Source organism: Abramis brama (genome assembly GCF_963993115.1).
Source record: "Abramis brama genome assembly, chromosome: 8".
Taxonomy (NCBI): Eukaryota; Metazoa; Chordata; class Actinopteri; order Cypriniformes; family Leuciscidae; genus Abramis; species Abramis brama.
The window spans coordinates 494,214-517,454 of NC_139970.1; the positions used below are offsets into that span (position 1 = coordinate 494,214).

Below are 23,241 nucleotides of genomic sequence, written 5' to 3' on the forward strand. Positions count from 1 at the left end.
TGTGTGTGTGTGAGAGAGAGTGTGTGTATACAGCGTTTCTCTCAAGTATGAGCGTGTGTGTGTGTGTGTGTGTGTATGCATGCAGTGTTTCTCGAGTATGAGTGTGTGTGTGTGTGTGTGTGTGTGTGTGTGTGTGTGTGAGAGAGCGTCACTAACCCACAGCTGGTCGTCGTGTCCTGGAGGACTCTTCTTAATGAACGCGCCGTAATACGTGGCAATGTTTCTGTGATGAGAGTATTTCTTCAGCATGTTAATCTCCAGCTTAATCTCCTCTTCTTCATCCTGAACACACACACGGGAAGCTTCATGAATACAGTTGTGTAGTAATTTTCAGTGTCTATATGGTTTTTTAAATGACAATTGATAAAACTTGGTTGGTGTGAATCAACGCGACAAGAAATAAACCCCAATCGTCTCACACGATTCGCTAATATAGAAAGCTATGAAGGGTTCCGCAAGGTTTCTTTATTTTTAAATAAATTCATATGTTCTATAATGAAAATAATATAGACAGATTTTCTCGATAATAAATAACCATAACTGAGAAAAAAAAAAAAAAAAAAACACAGATCATGAGACATTTCTCAAACTATATTCTGAAGGCAGTCAGTCACGGCGAGTAAATGAGGACAGAAAGCTGATGTGCGTGTGTGTGTGTGTGTGTGTGTGTGTCGTGATGAACGAGATAACTGAGCCTTACAGACGTCAGCGTACGCCACTGTTATACTGACAAACATCACAAGCACAAATCTCTGCTCTTATGAATTATGAATAATCCTACATGAATAATGAATAATATTAATCATATGTTTGCTAGGAATGGCTAGGAATGGGGTAATTGAATGATTTGTTCATATAATGATCTAGTATGTTTTCAACACTGTAGTGATTACAGACCAAATCCCTCTACACTTTTGACAACATTTAATCCAGGAGTAAAAAGTTTTATTTTTGACACTTGGCAAATAACACTAGTATAACTATTATAATAGTATAATAACACTTTATCAATGTAGTGAGTTTTGTGCAGACTCTCATTTCACAAAATGTATACATCTGGAAAGACATGAAAAACTAGCAAAAGAACAAAGTATTCACTGCATTGTCATCTTGCAACAAATACAAATATGGTAGGTTGGTTTCTCTTCTCACAAACTAGCGATGAAAAAACTGCTTGGCTTCTTAGAAAGCAAAATAATCTGAGCTCGATTAAAGGACCAAACGCTACGCTAGCTCTACCCTTCCTCTTGCTATTAGACTGTACAATGAAAAGGCGGCAGGCACTTGGGATGTGTTGTTATTGTACTCCCGAGCAGGTTTTCTCTATTTGGATTTTTTATATATGTTTTTATGCTTTTATGGGTAGTTTTACTTTCTGATGTACTTAATGCATTAATTCAATCGTAAAATTGCTAAGCAGAAAAGTAAATAAACTTCAACTTTGCATATCAAACCAGGCTGACTCCTTTCTTGTGGTCTAATATATTGTGTTCAAACTTACTTCAGTCACGTCCATGACTTTGATGGCTGCAAGCTGTCCGGTTTTGACATGTCGACCCTGAAGGGAAACACAGAGGAAATTAGTAAGATGCAGCAACGATTGTCAGACGAAACACAAAACAATGTGGTGTGTATGTTCATGCACTTCAATAGCGCTGTAAACAACAAAATTTCTGCCACAACAGGCTAAAATTGGTGGACAAAAATCTGCACCGGAAGTCACTAACTCCTCTCTTGTAGGAGCTGAAGTCTATCAGAGTCACTAACTCCTCTCTTGTAGGAGCTGAAGTCTATCAGTCATTAACTCCTCTCTGGTTGGAGCTGAAGTCTATCGGAGTCACTAACTCCTCTCTGGTAGGAGCTGAAGTCTATCGGAGTCACTAACTCCTCTCTGGTTGGAGCTGAAGTCTATCAGAGTCACTAACTCCTCTCTGGTTGGAGCTGAAGTCTTTCAGAGTCACTAACTCCTCTCTGGTTGGAGCTGAAGTCTATCAGAGTCACTAACTCCTCTCTTGTAGGAGCTGAAGTCTATCAGAGTCACTAACTCCTCTCTGGTTGGAGCTGAAGTCTTTCAGAGTCACTAACTCCTCTCTGGTTGGAGCTGAAGTCTATCAGAGTCACTAACTCCTCTCTGGTTGGAGCTGAAGTCTTTCAGAGTCACTAACTCCTCTCTGGTTGGAGCTGAAGTCTATCAGAGTCACTAACTCCTCTCTTGTAGGAGCTGAAGTCTATCAGAGTCACTAACTCCTCTCTGGTTGGAGCTGAAGTCTTTCAGAGTCACTAACTCCTCTCTGGTTGGAGCTGAAGTCTTTCAGAGTCACTAACTCCTCTCTGGTAGGAGCTGAAGTCTATCGGAGTCACTAACTCCTCTCTGGTTGGAGCTGAAGTCTATCGGAGTCACTAACTCCTCTCTGGTAGGAGCTGAAGTCTATCGGAGTCACTAACTCCTCTCTGGTTGGAGCTGAAGTCTATCAGAGTCACTAACTCCTCTCTGGTTGGAGCTGAAGTCTATCAGTCATTAACTCCTCTCTGGTAGGAGCTGAAGTCTATCGGAGTCACTAACTCCTCTCTGGTTGGAGCTGAAGTCTATCGGAGTCACTAACTCCTCTCTGGTAGGAGCTGAAGTCTATCGGAGTCACTAACTCCTCTCTGGTTGGAGCTGAAGTCTATCAGAGTCACTAACTCCTCTCTGGTTGGAGCTGAAGTCTATCAGTCATTAACTCCTCTCTGGTAGGAGTTGAAGTCTATCAGTCATTAACTCCTCTCTGGTAGGAGCTGAAGTCTATCAGTCATTAACTCCTCTCTGGTTGGAGCTGAAGTCTATCGGAGTCACTAACTCCTCTCTGGTAGGAGCTGAAGTCTATCGGAGTCACTAACTCCTCTCTGGTAGGAGCTGAAGTCTATCAGAGTCACTAACTCCTCTCTGGTTGGAGCTGAAGTCTATCAGAGTCACTAACTCCTCTCTGGTTGGAGCTGAAGTCTTTCAGAGTCACTAACTCCTCTCTGGTAGGAGCTGAAGTCTATCGGAGTCACTAACTCCTCTCTGGTTGGAGCTGAAGTCTATCGGAGTCACTAACTCCTCTCTGGTAGGAGCTGAAGTCTATCGGAGTCACTAACTCCTCTCTGGTTGGAGCTGAAGTCTATCAGAGTCACTAACTCCTCTCTTGTAGGAGCTGAAGTCTATCAGTCATTAACTCCTCTCTGGTTGGAGCTGAAGTCTATCAGAGTCACTAACTCCTCTCTTGTAGGAGCTGAAGTCTATCAGTCATTAACTCCTCTCTGGTTGGAGCTGAAGTCTATCGGAGTCACTAACTCCTCTCTGGTAGGAGCTGAAGTCTATCAGAGTCACTAACTCCTCTCTGGTAGGAGCTGAAGTCTATCAGAGTCACTAACTCCTCTCTGGTTGGAGCTGAAGTCTATCGGAGTCACTAACTCCTCTCTGGTTGGAGCTGAAGTCTATCGGAGTCACTAACTCCTCTCTGGTAGGAGCTGAAGTCTATCGGAGTCACTAACTCCTCTCTGGTTGGAGCTGAAGTCTATCAGAGTCACTAACTCCTCTCTTGTAGGAGCTGAAGTCTATCAGTCATTAACTCCTCTCTGGTTGGAGCTGAAGTCTATCAGAGTCACTAACTCCTCTCTTGTAGGAGCTGAAGTCTATCAGTCATTAACTCCTCTCTGGTTGGAGCTGAAGTCTATCGGAGTCACTAACTCCTCTCTGGTAGGAGCTGAAGTCTATCAGAGTCACTAACTCCTCTCTGGTAGGAGCTGAAGTCTATCAGAGTCACTAACTCCTCTCTGGTTGGAGCTGAAGTCTATCGGAGTCACTAACTCCTCTCTGGTTGGAGCTGAAGTCTATCGGAGTCACTAACTCCTCTCTGGTAGGAGCTGAAGTCTATCGGAGTCACTAACTCCTCTCTGGTTGGAGCTGAAGTCTATCAGAGTCACTAACTCCTCTCTTGTAGGAGCTGAAGTCTATCAGTCATTAACTCCTCTCTGGTTGGAGCTGAAGTCTATCAGAGTCACTAACTCCTCTCTGGTTGGAGCTGAAGTCTTTCAGAGTCACTAACTCCTCTCTGGTAGGAGCTGAAGTCTATCGGAGTCACTAACTCCTCTCTGGTTGGAGCTGAAGTCTATCGGAGTCACTAACTCCTCTCTGGTAGGAGCTGAAGTCTATAATACCTAAAATAATGGCACCCCCCATTGTCCAAAGAATGTATGAAACGATATGGATTTATTAAACAACGTAAATCTTTCATGGGTTTACTACTACATATTTCAGTAAGAGACATCATTTACACTATAGTCTTAATACCCGGAGTTCCTTTTTTAAACCCGGAGCGTCCCGGTACCAGCCGACGGGGCACCAGAGTCAGAGTTCTGTAACTTCCTCACCACTTGCTTGATCAATGACAAATAGTGTCATTTTAAAGCTTAGAAACTTGGCTTTACAGTGAATACAGAAAATAACCAATTCTCAACAAGTGCTTTTAAATTTGCTGAAATATTGCATGTGTGCAATTTTCATATTGGAAAAAAATACAGCTTTACTTGAAAATGTGATCTTTAAAAGCATCATGCATAACAGATCATCTTGTGTCATACATCGTTGAAATGGTCTCAACTAGCAGAATACAAAAAGCATATTTGTTTCAGTTTGTGACCCAACTAGACCAAGTATTTGTATGAAAGATCGCTGCCAATGCACATGACAACAGTACACAGATGAGGCTTTTGCGTTACATTTTGCTATATAACTTTGCTAAACATTAGTAAACCAAAGCAAATCACACATCTTTATCTAGAGCAGGTTGTCTCGATTCCAACGAGCATAAACACAACATGAAACGTAGATCCCGAGAAAATCCTCACGGAGAGACAAGACTTCAGGCAATCATGACGCAGCGTCATCTGAAGTTCAACCAATGGAAACTGGATCTCAGGTGATGTGGGTACAGTGGGCAGGGACGATGTGTAGAGATTATCATCATTGCTGATTTGAATAACTTATTTGAGACCAATTATTCTCCTCTAATTCAAACAGAATTAGTGTGTGTGTGTGTGTGTGTGTGTGTGTGTGCTCTTTGATACCAATCTTTCATTTGAAAGTCACGTGTCTAGTATCTGCAAAACTGCATTTTTCCATCTTAAAAATATATCTAAATTACGCCATATGCTCTCGTTCATGCGTTCATGACATCAAGGCTAGATTATTGTAATGCTCTACTGGGTGGTTGCCCTGCACGCTTAATAAACAAACTACAGCTGGTCCAAAACGCAGCAGCTCGAGTTCTTACCAGAACCAGGAAGTACGACCATATTAGCCCAGTTCTGTCAAAACTGCATTGGCTCCCTATTAAACATCGCATCAATTTTAAAATATTGCTGATCACTTACAAAGCACTAAATGGTTTAGCTCCGCAGTACTTGAGCGAGCTCTTAACGCATTATAGTCCTTCACGTCTATTGCGATCTCAAAATTCCGGCCAGTTGATTATACCTAGAATATCTAAATCGACTGCTGGCGGTAGATCCTTCTCCTATTTAGCACCAAAACTCTGGAACAGTCTTCCTACCATTGTCCGGGAAGCAGACACACTCTGTCAGTTCAAAGCTAGACTAAAAACACATTTCTTTGGCCTAGCATTCACATAATACATTATAGACTTCTATAATTCAATGTTAGGCTGCATAGATCAGGTCAGCCGGAACCGGGAACACTTCCCATAAATCCTGATGTACTCGTTACATCATAAGAAGAATGGCGTCTACGCTAATATTAGTCTCTCTAGTCTCTCCTCTGTGAAGGCCTCCCTCCCCTCCCTTTACCTCTCTACAGATAAAGCGTTGTCGGGATAATTCCGGTTTGCGTGGCTACGCTGAAGCGATAAAAAATTCTGTATTATAAATTTTAAGGCCAGACAAGTAGTATGTTGAGGGTTGATTTGTAGGGAAGGACTACACGCCTGCGCACATATATTCAAACGCACATACCTATAGACTGAACTCGTAATACGCATGTGCACGCCATCAGCGTTCTCACGGGTTTGCGTTTTTGAAAGTTTGCGCAGAAAGAACTTCAGAGTTTTCTGTTAGAACGGTGTCGTGTTAGCGGCCCCTAAGTTAATAACTAATGATCGTTGCGATGGAAGTGAATCAATCAAACTAACTTTAGCTGGACAATAACTTTATTCTAGAGCTGCTGTAAAGCCTAAACACTTTACTTTAATTTCCTATTATCAATGTAAAGCTGCTTTGAACAATCTACATTGTTAAAAGCGCTATATAAATGAAGATGACTTGACTCGACCATTGAATGTTCTCTAAATGCTCTATTCTCCGTTTTAAATGTAAGAGACACAAGAGCTGTTCTGAAAAATACCTGGTAAACGGTTCATTTCATCCCCTTTTTATCTGCTGATCCATATACCTGAAAACGTTGACACTCTTTATTCATAATTCTTTTAAATCTGGGTAAAAAATGTATTCTACTGAGGTGGTCTGCACGGTTCCCATGTGGATACCTCAGTTATCGGCCTTTCTTCCTTTGGAGAAACTAACTTATGATCTATGATCTCAATCTGTGAGATTAGACTGTGGAAACAGTGTGTAGACTGTGTTGATTTTTGTTGTTTCAGCACTTTGGGTTTGTTTGTTTGTTTATTGATGTTATTGTATATGTCTGGATATCTGAAAATCAACACACACACACACACACACACACACACACACAAAACACTTTAAAAGAATTTGCAGTTTGACAGAATTGTGCAGACTTGTTAATTAAACAGCCCATCGTCAATTTTTCTAACTGGTCTTTTCTGCACATTATCTGTACATCTTAATGCCTATTTGGCTTTGTAAGTTTTGGCTGTAAATACTTTGTTCCCTTTATTATGTTTAATTAGCAGTATCAGGTTAAACAAAACTTGAACTGAACTGAGTTTAATGACATCTGCTTTTACGGGCGAAATTGTTTTCATAATAGATCAATTTTTACAACATTAACAGTTATTTTCCTGTTTATTACTGTGAAGCTGCTTTGAAACCATCTGTATTGTATAAAGCGCTATTGAAATAAAGCGGCCTTGTCTTAATGACGATAGATTCATCTTTGAAAACTAATCCTGTTAAACAAAAGCATTGAGTCACCTAAAAAACTGAAGGCAAATTCCATATTTCCTCATAAGACTCATGTTTGCTCTTCTGACCCCGTGTGTGTCGGTTTGTGACGTGTTATTCTACCATCGCCAATCGGACCAGGAACTCTTCATACTTCTCTGATTCTGCTAATGTTTATGCACTGAATCATATTTCCTGTTTTTCTAGTCAAATCTGCATTCTCATATAGTTAAGGAGGGGTATAGGCAATTTCGGAGAGGCTAGCAATAGCAAGCTAGCTTTGAAAGCATGAGATGCCACCGGACAGAGACTTCCACAGAAGACATATGTGATTTTTTTTAAATATATATTTAGACCACTTCTATTAGTGCTATTAGATGTGAAAAGAGTTTCAGTTGTCTACCTTTTTAAAGGGGTCAGGAAGTGGATTTTTTAAATATTTTATAATGTTTCCTGAGACTTATGAAAGGTGGAAAGGCTCTGAACCCACTGTAGTGCTGTTGGACTTCCAGCAGGTTATACGGGTCGCTTTCTGTCTTTTCTGAGAGTTTCTCCACACGTTTATCAAGCAGGTATTTCATAAAACATCTGCCAGCCGTGAGAACACAAGCTTCCATCTACCACAACTGATGTGCATTTATCAATGTTTGTGTGTCAATAAAGCCTAAATTAACTCTGCTCATCAGATCAAGTGATCGTGTCTCTTAAGAAGACTTGGATTAAACCGATTACTTTGTCCTTATGAACTTTGAAACTTGACAATTTTAGTTACATGTACTTTCAAATGGAGGAACAAAAATGATGAAACAATATTAAAAATATCTTCAATTTTGCTCAAAGATGAACGATGTCTTATGGGTTTGGAACGACATGCGGGCAAATTGAACTGTCCTTTTAAAGCCCTTAAACACTCACTTGAAAAGAGAGTAAGAAGACACTTTCAACCCGTCCTCACCTGTGAAAAACTGCATGATTATAGACACCAAACCGTCATGCTTTCCTTCAGAAACATTTACCCTCAATATACAGACATAAAGGGCATGAGGACTGTCTCCCCAGCACAGGACTTTGATTGGCATAACCGATGAGAACGGGCTGGTTGTAAACATGGAGAGGCTTCAGCACACTGACCTCTGAGCACAAGGGTCGCAGACAACATTCAATGATTCAGAATCAGATCTAATGATAAATGCATTTAAATCTAAACCGTGGCTTTGATGATCAGGGTTGATTGTGATATTCTTGTGTTGGCTAGTAGAAGTAACTCAAAATGGCCGGTGATTGAAAAGCTTCATTCCAAACCCTGATGCCGTTTCTTGTGAACATGCGAGAGTAAGAGATTCCCTCAGCCCTCGAGGTCAGTGAGATGCTTCTCTATCTTTCAGTGCTCTTTAAATCTGCATGGACACACGAGACACGTCCCTCGGCAGAGACCAACAGCCACGTTCTCTTAGAGAAACTTCAGCATGATGGTTCAGACCCCTGGAATAAGTGTTTTCCTCGAATATTAGCACTGAATAACAGAGCTAGCGTGCAGAGATTGAGACCTGAGGATGACCAGGAGAATCAGAGAAGATGGTTTTCTCACACACTCATCAGAGCTTCTCCACTGAACGTGTCAGAGTTGTGTTTGAGTGCATGTGTGTGTGTGTGTGAACATGAGCATGAGTCTGCCTGGTTACACACTGCCTCAGCCAATCAGAGACGCGCGCTGAGGTCACATGCTCAGAGTTCTCTGGGGCTTGGCAATCATATGATAATAAATGAACAAATCTGTTTTTATGCGATGGAAACACACATGCACGCGCACAGATCACATTATATTCCTTTATGATCAAAAATATTTGTGAAGTGATATTAAATTAAGGAATTTCTTAACTCCAGCCACTTTAAACAAGCTATTCTCCTAAAGAGTATCAAATAACCATGTGAAGTGTGGCGAGGGAGAGCAGGTCCACAGCAAACACACAACATGATGAACCTCAGACTCACACTGGGCAAATGTGTGTGTGTGGTTATTTCACAGGTTTCAGTGTGTCAGCGACACCAGAAGCTCTGATGCGTGTCTGAGGCGGCTCCGGTCATGTGACACGCAAAGCTGGCGTCTCATTGGCCCACGCAAAGAAAAACAATCGACACGCACTGAAGAAAAGAAAACACAAGGGTTTTGTGGGAGGGCAGATGTTCATTCCTGATATCAACGGCCACACAAGAATCCATTGTTTCTGCTGGCTGAACACTCACTCTGACAGCATGTCATATATATACTGACGTGAACAAATGATCAAGCAAACCTTCACCACTTACTTTATCTGAGAAAACATACAGACACCATTAGTGCTGGAATGCTGAACTGCATTTAAAGAGATCGTTCACCCAAAAATCATCATTCTGTCACTTATCTCTTATGTCACTCCAAACCTCAATGACTTTCCTTCTGTAGGACACACACACACACACACACACAAATAGCCTTTATTTCGAGAAATGTCTTTTTTGCACATCCAATGGAAGTCACTGTTGGGTTACTAACATTCTTTAAAGTATCTTCTGTGTTCCACAGGAGGAAATACACCGGTTTGGAACAACAATTTTCATATCTGGGTGAACTTTCCCTTTAAGATGTAAGAGCGCTAGATCGAGAGAGAGAGAGAGAGAGAGAGAGAGAAACTGAACTTTATTATATTTCAAATATTTCATCAAAATTACACTCCAATACAGAACCCTAAATTAACAAAAGTAAACAATTAAACCATTAAAAAGAAAAAAAGATATCTACTTTAAAAATTTAAAGGGCCCCTATTATGGATTTTTGAAAATGCCCTTTCATGTAGTGTGTAACAGCTCTGAGTGAATGAATACATCCTGCAAAGTCTTAAATCTGAAAGTGCACCGTATATAAAGTTATTGTCTTTCAAAAGTAAGAGTCGACTCTGAGTCAATGAAATAAATTGTTTTTCAAGCGAGTCATAAGTCGTATCGTTGTGACGTCAAGACGAAACATTAGCATATTGCCCGCCCACTTATTGCGCGCACAGACACCAGGGGAAACTCGAAACTCAAACCAGCAGCTGATTCCTGTGGACACTGGAGAGCATCATGTCCAGGAGACGCTGTGCTCTATAATGTGAAGGTAAAGCCAGTGTTTTTCCCTTTATTTCACTGACGACTGCTTCTCAAATCTCGGAGTTCAATGCAGGATTCACAAACCGCTTGCTCTTGAAAGATGATGTTCAAAATACTTAGTTTTGAGTTTTATATTGTGTCGTCTCCTGCTAACTGGCTAACTCACGTTATCACTGTCTTACTGAAATACTTCTGCTGATCAGCTGTGGGCCACGATCACCTATAACTGTGTCTATTAATGCAGATCGTCTGTCGTTCTCACTACTTTGAGGAAAGATTTGTTTTGCCAACGTTTATGTTACATCAGATCATTCACGCTAGAGCTCGGCTAATGTATATTGTGTACATGCACTGTTATTGATACAGTTTCCACGTGTTCACCGCAATATATTAGAAAAATACTTGGTAAATAAATTAGTAAAATAATTGGTTTGTTGATGGACATGCACTTGTTAATGCTTATGCTGAGGAATTACAGTTGCAACATCTCATAATGTCCCTCAAACTGAGTAGAATATCACTGAGAAACACTGAGTCCTGCTCGAGTCGTCCTGATGGAGGTTCGGGTTCACTGAGAAACACTGAGTCCTGCTCGAGTCGTCCTGATGGAGGTTCGGGTTCACTGAGAAACACTGAGTCCTGCTGGAGTCGTCCTGATGGAGGTTCGGGTTCACTGAGAAACACTGAGTCCTGCTCGAGTCGTCCTGATGGAGGTTCGGGTTCACTGAGAGACACTGAGTCCTGCTGGAGTCGTCCTGATGGAGGTTCAGGTTCACTGAGAAACACTGAGTCCTGCTGGAGTCGTCCTGATGGAGGTTCGGGTTCACTGAGAGACACTGAGTCCTGCTCGAGTCGTCCTGATGGAGGTTCGGGTTCACTGAGAAACACTGAGTCGTGCTCGAGTCGTCCTGATGGAGGTTCGGGTTCACTGAGAAACACTGAGTCCTGCTCGAGTCGTCCTGATGGAGGTTTGGGTTCACTGAGAAACACTGAGTCCTGCTCGAGTCGTCCTGATGGAGGTTTGGGTTCACTGAGAAACACTGAGTCCTGCTCGAGTCGTCCTGATGGAGGTTCGGGTTCACTGAGAGACACTGAGTCCTGCTGGAGTCGTCCTGATGGAGGTTCAGGTTCACTGAGAAACACTGAGTCCTGCTGGAGGCGTCCTGATGGAGGTTCGGGTTCACTGAGAGACACTGAGTCCTGCTCGAGTCGTCCTGATGGAGGTTCGGGTTCACTGAGAAACACTGAGTCGTGCTCGAGTCGTCCTGATGGAGGTTCGGGTTCACTGAGAAACACTGAGTCCTGCTCGAGTCGTCCTGATGGAGGTTTGGGTTCACTGAGAAACACTGAGTCCTGCTCGAGTCGTCCTGATGGAGGTTTGGGTTCACTGAGAAACACTGAGTCCTGCTCGAGTCGTCCTGATGGAGGTTCGGGTTCACTGAGAAACACTGAGTCCTGCTCGAGTCGTCCTGATGGAGGTTCACTGAGAGACACTGAGTCCTGCTGGAGTCGTCCTGATGGAGGTTCGGGTTCACTGAGAGACACTGAGTCCAGCTGGAGTCGTCCTGATGGAGGTTCGGGTTCACTGAGAGACACTGAGTCCTGCTGGAGTCGTCCTGATGGAGGTTCGGGTTCACTGAGAGACACTGAGTCCTGATGGAGTCGTCCTGATGGAGGTTCAGGTTCACTGAGAGACACTGAGTCCAGCTGGAGTCGTCCTGATGGAGGTTCGGGTTCACTGAGAAACACTGAGTCCTGATGGAGTCGTCCTGATGGAGGTTCGGGTTCACTGAGAAACACTGAGTCCTGCTGGAGTCGTCCTGATGGAGGTTCGGGTTCACTGAGAAACACTGAGTCCTGCTTGAGTCGTCCTGATGGAGGTTCGGGTTCACTGAGAAACACTGAGTCCTGCTGGAGTCGTCCTGATGGAGGTTTGGGTTCACTGAGAAACACTGAGTCCTGCTCGAGTCGTCCTGATGGAGGTTCGGGTTCACTGAGAAACACTGAGTCCTGCTCGAGTCGTCCTGATGGAGGTTCGGGTTCACTGAGAAACACTGAGTCCTGCTGGAGTCGTCCTGATGGAGGTTCGGGTTCACTGAGAAACACTGAGTCCTGCTCGAGTCGTCCTGATGGAGGTTCGGGTTCACTGAGAGACACTGAGTCCTGCTCGAGTCGTCCTGATGGAGGTTCGGGTTCACTGAGAAACACTGAGTCCTGCTCGAGTCGTCCTGATGGAGGTTCGGGTTCACTGAGAAACACTGAGTCCAGCTCGAGTCGTCCTGATGGAGGTTCGGGTTCACTGAGAAACACTGAGTCCTGCTGGAGTCGTCCTGATGGAGGTTTGGGTTCACTGAGAAACACTGAGTCCTGCTCGAGTCGTCCTGATGGAGGTTCGGGTTCACTGAGAAACACTGAGTCCTGCTCGAGTCGTCCTGATGGAGGTTCGGGTTCACTGAGAAACACTGAGTCCTGCTTGAGTCGTCCTGATGGAGGTTCGGGTTCACTGAGAAACACTGAGTCCTGCTGGAGTCGTCCTGATGGAGGTTCGGGTTCACTGAGAAACACTGAGTCCTGCTGGAGTCGTCCTGATGGAGGTTTGGGTTCACTGAGAAACACTGAGTCCTGCTCGAGTCGTCCTGATGGAGGTTCGGGTTCACTGAGAAACACTGAGTCCTGCTCGAGTCGTCCTGATGGAGGTTCGGGTTCACTGAGAAACACTGAGTCCTGCTGGAGTCGTCCTGATGGAGGTTCGGGTTCACTGAGAAACACTGAGTCCTGCTCGAGTCGTCCTGATGGAGGTTCGGGTTCACTGAGAGACACTGAGTCCTGCTCGAGTCGTCCTGATGGAGGTTCGGGTTCACTGAGAGACACTGAGTCCTGCTCGAGTCGTCCTGATGGAGGTTCGGGTTCACTGAGAAACACTGAGTCCTGCTCGAGTCGTCCTGATGGAGGTTTGGGTTCACTGAGAAACACTGAGTCCTGCTCGAGTCGTCCTGATGGAGGTTCGGGTTGAATAACTAGTTCTTCCAGTGTTTCATCATCGGACTCGCGCTCACATTGAAGGACACGCAGAGCTGACGTTGTTATGGCAATGGGCGGTGCACTGCAAAAAAATGCTTTCTTAATTAGTATTTTTGTTTTTTTTTCCAGTCCAAATATCTAAAAATTCTTACATCAAGAAGCATTTACTAGAGAAGTAAAATGACATAAGAAATTTTGTTTTCAGATAAACAGAAAGTAATTTAAGTAATTTTTGCTTAAAACAAGCTAAATTATCTGCCAGTGGGGTAAGAAAAATAATCTTGTTTTCCATTTGAATTAAGATTATTTTTCTTACCCCACTGGCAGATAATTTAGCTTGTTTTAAGCAAAAATTACTTAAATTACTTTGTTTATCTGAAAATAAAATAGAATTTCTTATGTCATTTTACTTCTCTAGTACATGTTTCTTGATGTAAGAATTTTTAGATATTTGGACTGGAAACAACACAAAAAAACTAAGTAAGAAAAGCATTTTTTGCAGTGTGCTGTTTTCGACGCGCTGTACACGGCAGGCCAATCACAACAGACTGAGCTGTCTGGCCAATCACAGCAGAGAATATCACAGAAAGGCAGGATTTAGAGAGATTGATTCATTTGACGAGTCGTTTGAGAGTCATTGAAAATGTGGTGATGTGCAAATGTATATTATGAGAAAATTAAACAGTTTTTTTGACCTTTGATGCATGTAAACATGTTGTAGGAGACTCCACAACAACATTAGGAAACTTTAAAATAGCATAATAGAGGCCCTTTAAAATTAGCACTTCATCATCTCCAACTTCACACAAAACTCTTTCCACAGCCCAAATAATTGAAAATTCTAATACATTATTAACCATTTTAAAATATGAAAACTCAATTTTAATACAAGCAGTAACCAACCCTTTCAGTCCCATCTCTACATCAACTGATCCAGTACCTACTATTTTATTCTTCCTAGGTTTCCATATTGCTATCTTTGCTGATCCTAACAAATAGTTTAATAAACACAATTTTTTCCATTCCTGGAAGTTGTACTAATGATCCACAGTGATCCACAGGCATTAGTCTCCACTGTAAATCTGCTGTATGTTTCTCTACAGGAGGCTTGTACAGAGATCTCCAGCAACCCCTTATCACATTTGGTTTTGGTCAAGTCTCATGGCTTTGTCATGTTTCCTGTTGTCATGTGATTCCCTGTTCTAGTCATGTGATCCCTTGTCTGATGTGTCATGTTGTCATTGGTTCATTGTTCACAGGTGTCTAACTGGGCTACTCAAACCACCTCCAATCTTGATCATTACAGAGGTCTTATTATACAACAACTTTATCCAGGAAATCATTTTTTTTCCAAACCCAAAAGCTTCTAAAACCTTAAAAAGATATGCCTGCGCAACACATTCAAAGGCTTTTTCCTGATCAATAGGTAAAAACCCAATATCCCAATTATTATCAGTCGAAACATCAATAACATCTCTTATTAAAAACTAATTATCCATAATGGTATGACCTGGAATACAATATGTTTGTTCCTTCTTCACCACAACATGTAAATAATAATTAAGCCAATTGGCTAAACATTTAGATATTATTTTATAATCTAAACACATTAAAGATACTGGTCTCCAATTTTTCAACAATCCCAGATCTCCTTTTTTTTTGGAAGTAGGGATAACACAGCTCTTTGACAACTAGTTGGAAGTGTTCCTCTTTCAAAACATTCACAAATTACTTCATAAAAGTCTCTGCCTAAAATACTCCAGAAATGTTTGTAAAATTGTGCTGGCAGACCATTAATCCCTGGTACTCGACCTGTAGAGAAATGTTGTTGAACTGCTTCAGAAAGTTCATGAAACGTAATCATCTAACCCTAACCCATCATAAGATGTAAGATGTAACACACACACACACACACACACTCTCTCTTCTGCTCTGTAAGTTCAGTCTTGACCAGATCCAGCTAAAGCTCATTATTATTGCCCCGTTAATATCAGACCCTGCTGTATGTGAAATAACAGTCTGACAGAAACATTTCTTCAAATGATTGATTTGAGCTGTTGATCTTTGTGGATCTATTACTCATTCAACCGGTGTTTTAGTGATTAATGTCAATGGGAATGTCCCACATTATAAGTGTGGAAACGACTGGAATGGTGTAGTCTCCACAATCTGCTGCTGAATTTCAGGCCCTGCTCATATTTCAACACTGTGTTATTTCTTTAGATTACAGAAGCTTAAGTTGGACAGTGATGAGCTATTTCTGGCTAAATAAGACATACAGTATGAAATATCCCAGAATACATGCTGTTTGTCCCGGAGACGTCCCCGTTTGGTGGCAGTGCGCTTCATTAGGATTACTCACGGTTCGGTTTGTATCACGGTTTTAGGGTCACGGTTTCGGTACGGTTCGGTATGTGCTGTGTTCAGGGAAAAAAGAATAAAAATAAAGAAAATAAGAACAAATAATTACAGTAGAGCAAACATACTAATAAAATAAACAGTGCTTTTCAGGTTTTTCAGGTAGGTCTAACATTTGTTTTCAGGCACAGAAATTGAATAAAGTAATCAAATGTAAAATAACATTACATATTTGACTGTATAAATTAAAGATTACTCCTTATTAAAGTTAAAAGCTATTCAATCCAGAGCTGTGAGTGATTTCCTTGTCATTTATAGTTTGATTAACATTAAAAACACAAACAGCAGGAATATTAGGCTGCTGTCCCTTTAAGATATAATGCACATATTCAGTACACTGGTACTGTACACATGCGTTGTCTTTCTCGACTGTATAAGTTCACTCAAGGCATAACAGATTGTGTCTGCTAGGATACTCATCAAGACGGACATGATCAATTTTTGTGTGAATTTGTCCATTCAAGCACAAGACTTAGTGGAACTGTCTGTTTTAAACGTTGTTATTTTCAACAAATCAGATTATAGATGCGTCATCAGATGTGAGATGAACCGTGGGAGGAGAACGGTACGGTTCGATGCTTTACCGAGAACCGTTACACCTCTAATTCTCACAGTTTAACCCAGTATTACTCAGATTTACTGTTTTAAAGTTCACACGTGTGTGTTGTGGTGCTAAAGCCCTTCCTATGCAACACACTCCATTCCTGCGGTGTGTCGATTCAACGAAGCCACGACTACCAGCATCTGATCAGACTGCCAACAGCAGAGTCAGGGCTTTACACACACTCATTTTCACTCATATAATGATGTATTTCAGAGATGATAGCTGAAAAATTAGCTCGTTGAATTAAACATCTGGATAATGAAGTCAGGGACAATGCTGTGTACGGTTTAAAACAGTATTGCTGCACACTTCCACAAACTCATGACACACAGAATAGGGCAGAGCAGGGTAGTGTACAGTACACTAACCCTAGTACACTAGCTTGATGATCACTGAATATAACTGATGATCACACTAGCGGTGGGAATCTCACGATCCGAGGCGATCACGATCCAGAGGCTGCGGCGCGATGATAAAACGATTATCCACGCATGTGACGACTTGGTACTTTTAAAGCAAAGTATTTATAATGACCCATAAAGAAGTTACTTCCAATATCTTTTATTAATAAAACAAATGGAAGTGATTTGGCAAGTCAACTGAAAGCTTACATTTGCCAGCATACACTCACCTAAAGGATTATTAGGAACACCATACTAATACTGTGTTTGACCCCCTTTCGCCTTCAGAACTGCCTTAATTCTACGTGGCATTGATTCAACAAGGTGCTGAAAGCATTCTTTAGAAATGTTGGCCCATATTGATTGGATAGCATCTTGCAGTTGATGGAGATTTGTGGGATGCACATCCAGGGCACGAAGCTCCCGTTCCACCACATCCCAAAGATGCTCTATTGGGTTGAGATCTGGTGACTGTGGGGGCCATTTTAGTACAGTGAACTCATTGTTCATTTCTCATGTTCAAGAAACCAATTTGAAATGATTCAAGCTTTGTGACATGGTGCATTATCCTGCTGGAAGTAGCCATCAGAGGATGGGTACATGGTGGTCATAAAGGGATGGACATGGTCAGAAACAATGCTCAGGTAGGCCGTGGCATTTAAACGATGCCCAATTGGCACTAAGGGGCCTAAAGTGTGCCAAGAAAACATCCCCCACACCATTACACCACCACCACCAGCCTGCACAGTGGTAACAAGGCATGATGGATCCATGTTCTCATTCTGTTTACGCCAAATTCTGACTCTACCATCTGAATGTCTCAACAGAAATCGAGACTCATCAGACCAGGCAACATTTTTCCAGTCTTCAACTGTCCAATTTTGGTGAGCTCGTGCAAATTGTAGCCTCTTTTTCCTATTTGTAGTGGAGATGAGTGGTACCCGGTGGGGTCTGAACAGGTGTTCCTAATAATCCTTTAGGTGAGTGTATGTCCCAACACAGATGGGAGAACACACTCTTCTGCGGGAGAACACACTCTTCTGCGGGAGAACACACTCTTCTGCGGGAGAACACACTCTTCTGCGGGAGAACACACTCTTCTGCGGGAGAACACACTCTTCTCTGGGAGAACACACTCTTCTGCGGGAGAACACAACACACTCTTCTGTGGGAGAACACACTCTTCTGTGGGAGAACACACTCTTCTGTGGGAGAACACACTCTTCTGTGGGAGAACACACTCTTCTGTGGGAGAACACACTCTTCTGTGGGAGAACACACTCTTCTGTGGGAGAACACACTCTTCTGTGGGAGAACACACTCTTCTGTGGGAGAACACACTCTTCTGTGGGAGAACACACTCTTCTGTGGGAGAACACACTCTTCTCTGGGAGAACACACTCTTCTCTGGGAGAACACACTCTTCTGCGGGAGAACACACTCTTCTGCGGGAGAACACACTCTTCTGCGGGAGAACACAACACACTCTTCTGCGGGAGAACACACTCTTCTGCGGGAGAACACACTCTTCTGCGGGAGAACACAACACACTCTTCTGTGGGAGAACACACTCTTCTCTGGGAGAACACACTCTTCTGCGGGAGAACACACTCTTCTGCGGGAGAACACACTCTTCTGCGGGAGAACACAACACACTCTTCTGTGGAGAACACAACACACTCTTCTGTGGAGAACACACTCTTCTGCGGGAGAACACACTCTTCTCTGGGAGAACACACTCTTCTGCGGGAGAACACACTCTTCTGCGGGAGAACACACTCTTCTGCGGGAGAACACACTCTTCTGCGGGAGAACACACTCTTCTGCGGGAGAACACACTCTTCTGCGGGAGAACACAACACACTCTTCTGTGGAGAACACACTCTTCTCTGGGAGAACACACTCTTCTCTGGGAGAACACACTCTTCTCTGGGAGAACACACTCTTCTCTGGGAGAACACACTCTTCTCTGGGAGAACACACTCTTCTCTGGGAGAACACACTCTTCTCTGGGAGAACACACTCTTCTCTGGGAGAACACACTCTTCTCTGGGAGAACACACTCTTCTCTGGGAGAACACACTCTTCTCTGGGAGAACACACTCTTCTGCGGGAGAACACACTCTTCTGCGGGAGAACACAACACACTCTTCTGTGGAGAACACACTCTTCTCTGGGAGAACACACTCTTCTGCGGGAGAACACACTCTTCTGCGGGAGAACACACTCTTCTACGGGAGAACACAACACACTCTTCTGTGGAGAACACACTCTTCTCTGGGAGAACACACTCTTCTGCGGGAGAACACACTCTTCTGCGGGAGAACACAACACACTCTTCTGTGGAGAACACACTCTTCTGTGGGAGAACACACTTTTCTGTGGGAGAACACACTCTTCTCTGGGAGAACACACTCTTCTGCGGGAGAACACACTCTTCTGCGGGAGAACACACTCTTCTGCGGGAGAACACACTCTTCTGCGGGAGAACACACTCTTCTGCGGGAGAACACACTCTTCTGCGGGAGAACACACTCTTCTGCGGGAGAACACACTCTTCTGCGGGAGAACACACTCTTCTGCGGGAGAACACACTCTTCTCTGGGAGAACACACTCTTCTCTGGGAGAACACACTCTTCTGCGGGAGAACACACTCTTCTCTGGGAGAACACACTCTTCTGCGGGAGAACACACTCTTCTGCGGGAGAACACACTCTTCTGCGGGAGAACACACTCTTCTGCGGGAGAACACACTCTTCTGCGGGAGAACACACTCTTCTGCGGGAGAACACACTCTTCTGTGGGAGACTTTAATGGGAGTTTTGGTGAGGTCTGAAGAGACGGACCGATGTTAAACGCAGTGATCTTTTTCTTCATGTCAAATAATAGGGTTTCTTTTAAAAACTTCAGCAATCAAACGCAGCTCATTTGAGCTTGTTTATCACTGGATGAGCTCCATTTATGTGCTGATCAATGTTTTTCTGTGGTTAAAAGTCTAAATGATATATTTATACCAATTTATATCAAGTGATTGTGTCTCTTCAGAAGACGTGGATAAAACCACTCCATTCATATGGATTTATTTTACATTTATGTCTATCGCCCGGTTTCAGACGAGGCTTGAGTCTATCCCAGACTAAAATACACACTTGAGCTGTTTTAACTGAAAGCATATCTTAAATATGTCAGATAGATAGATAGATAGATAGATAGATAGATAGATAGACATAGATTGTTTTAATGCCATGTCAGCATCTAAGCTATTTTCATGGCAAAAATTAAATTACAAAAATACAAATATCATATAAATACAATAAAACCAAGCAAACAAGTCATATTATAATTAGTTTTTTTAATTAACATATGATAAAAAATCCTAAACCTTTTGAGGCATAATCTTACTAAATAAGTCCTTAAGTGAAATAACTTCATAAAAGAGCGTTCTACTTGTGTTAAACCCAGGACAGTCCAATAAAATGTGTGTAACAGAGAGGGGAATCTCACAACACATGCAGAGTTGGGTCTTCTACATATGTCAGTGCCATTGTCTTCAGATTCACACCAGTAATGTGTTTTTTCTAAGGCACGTTTATATAAGCTACTTAAGTGTCCTAATTAAAAAGGCCTAATCCTGGCTTAATCTAAACCTGTCTGTGAAACCAGGCCCAAAAGTACTATCTTGAAGATTTTGGTTGCATGGACTTTCATGGAGACAAAAATCTCTAAGGTATCATTAAAAACATAATTTATTGTGTCGAAGTTGAAGGAGAGTCGTATGGGTTTGGAACGACATGAGAGCAAGTAAATTACACATTTTTCATTTTGGGGTGGACTAGCACTAACAGCACTGCATTATTAACCTAATGACACTCCTAATCTTAAATTAAAGTGTATATCATACTCTAAATCATTCAAAAACAGGGGCATACTGTAGCTACTTTAAAAACAAAAGCAATGTTTAAAAAAAGCAGAGGTAAGTTATTCTGAACAACGATACCTGATAATGTTGTGCATCCCTAGGGAAAATTGCATGTGATGTGAATGGCATCCTGTTATTAACTATACCAGTTTTTTAAACAAAAAAGAAATCAATCAAATAATGGGGCAGAATAGCAATGCTGGAATAAGTGTCAGTTCTTCTTTCATCACACATGGCAGATACAGTATCAGTACAGTAATATCACGCTGATGCACAGATCAAGAGCTGTTCTTCTTCATATCAGAACTCATTATGAACGGAGTGAAACACTGGCGTTCTGCTGCTTCAAAGCTAGTTTATAATCAATGTCATGTTTGTCGCATTGAGTGCGCATGCGCATGCGCAGCAGATCACACCCATCAGGGCTGACATGAGAAAACTCGTCTTTAACATTCATTTTATACTCATGTAAAACAGTGATCGAGCAGTTTCGAAGGTCCTGTATAGATCAATGTAAATATTGTAAGAATCAACCGAGACCGACCTTGTATACTTGTCCATAGGTGCCATTGCCGACCACTTCCACCAGCTCAAAAATGCCAGCAGGGTCCTGAAATCACACAAATGACCACCACATCGGTTAATAAGAGAAACTTTATGATGATTACACATATGAATGTGAGTGGTAGAGCCGATGAGCTCAAGAGTGTGTCGCTCCGCTGCCGTTATTATCGCTTTACACGAGAACAGCGCGCGCCGAACAAAGGGCAACACTGTAACAATGAGCATTAGAGTTAAACACAGGTCGAGCATTAGAGTTAAACACAGGTCTCGATCTCACTGAAACACAACTGATGCATGAGGCCTGTCGGAGACCGAGTGTGTGTGTGAGGAGAGCACTCACGCGCAGAGAGGCGAGGTCTATGTCCACCAGGCTCTTAGCGGGCGAGTCGTTCGCCATCTTTCACCAAACCGTTCAGATATAAGCGATGCTGTGTGTATTCCGTTCTTCAGTCGTGTGGTGTCCGTTCGACGCTGTCGATCATCGTTCTATTTCTGCGGTAATCCAGAGAGAGCAGCGCAGGCCCTCCGCGGTCCTCTATTGTTCGCGATGAGGATGAGGATGATGATGATGAAGAGTCTAGGTCAGTCCATGACGGAGTGGGCAGAGACACTGAGGGGGTGGAGACAGCGAGGGAAGGGGCTATTCCAGCACACAGACGAGGAAAACACACTACTGTATATGTATATAGCCTACTGTAACTGCATCACTGATTCCTGAGACAAGGGACAATGCTATTTAATAATATTTCATTATAAATTGATATAATTACAGACAAAGCTCTAAGCTAATGAACCATAACCATTTTTTTTCTTAAAAAATAAATAATAATAATTTATTCACTTAATAACTTATTTTTTGTCAACTCCATCAGATGCAATAAAATGCATTCTATTTTAATTTGATCCATCCAACAACAGTGTAAAGTCTTCAGTTATGTAATAATGGTGTTCAGTAAAGAAACTAAGTGAAAAAATACATTCTTTAAAAAAATTTCCCTAGATTAGGGTTATTATTAACAATCCAGTTCCTAAATTCCTTAATTCTTACCCTCCTTTTTAATATTAAACATATAACCAATGTTGACAAAGGTCCAACTGAGGTTTCAACAACTAATTGACAAGACAACAAATTAACACAACTAACTCATTTTTAAACTAATATTTATTTTAATACAGCAATCCTTCCAGTGGTTTGTTTTTCTCCTTTTAGCGGTACAGTCTCATTCTGGGTCTCCAGTAGCTCACAGAATTCAAGAAGCGTATGTTCTGACAAAACTGAATAAATGTTTTAGTGTCTCCTGCAACAGGTTTACATGCATTAAAGGTCAAAAACACTTTCATTTTTACTCTCTAAACCCCTCCTTTCCACATGCCTGCTCTGGTCTCGTCTGCTCTGTCCTGATTGGTCAGTCTGTTGTGATTGGTCTGACTGAGCTTATATTGGTCAAAAACGACTGCCCATTGAAAATGAATGGGGGAGTCGAAAATCATAGTGTGTTCACCATGTTCATGTTCACATTTGTACATGTGGGCTTGCAAAAATAAAGGCCTTGGACCTGTGCATGTGTGGATACATGCATACTTGTGCATCTGCGCATACACACACACACACACACACACACACCGTTCATGTGCACAAACAAACTATTTTGAGTGTCACAGGCTTTCTTTTTCACAGAGATGACCTTTATCCTCAAATCAGTGAGGCCTACGATAAATCAGTTACAAAAATAAATACAAAACCTGTCTTAACTGAAAGAAAACAAGCTGACAAAAATATTTAATCCAATATTTGGTGATAAGGTAACATAACGAGAGATTTATAAGACATTTTTTGCAGGTCGGTCATTTTTGACCGGGAACCACACAAGTGTTATCGGGTTTTCAACACAGTAGAAAAGGGTTAAATCGACCTGCCAGCTGTCCAATTGCTCTGCTTAGAGCAAGGGGGCCGTTCACTAGAAGAACACACCCAAGACTTTCTAGATATGGCATGCCAATCGACTAGCGGTCCAAGGCACGTCTCCCAGTGAACGGCCCTCAGGGAGATTTTGCCGCATTTGTGGAG

General features: G+C 42.3%; 1 protein-coding gene across 2 annotated transcripts in view; it reads right to left on the reverse strand.

The window, feature by feature from the left end:
- LOC311088031 (mitogen-activated protein kinase kinase kinase kinase 4-like) overlaps positions 1-21,780 on the reverse strand; it is an 81,132-nt gene extending 59,352 nt beyond the window's left edge. Inside the window, exons 1-4 of one of the 2 annotated variants that reach the window (XM_084121656.1) lie at positions 21,514-21,780; positions 21,154-21,219; positions 1,502-1,558; positions 157-282 (exon numbers count right to left, since the gene is read on the reverse strand). In XM_084121656.1, coding sequence (XP_083977782.1) covers positions 157-282; positions 1,502-1,558; positions 21,154-21,219; positions 21,514-21,570 — 306 coding nt within the window. In that variant the 5' untranslated portion in view covers positions 21,571-21,780. The remainder of the gene's footprint in view (positions 1-156; positions 283-1,501; positions 1,559-21,153; positions 21,220-21,513) is intronic. The other variant, XM_084121655.1, reaches the window with a different exon arrangement.
- Positions 21,781-23,241: the final 1,461 nt, after the last annotated feature.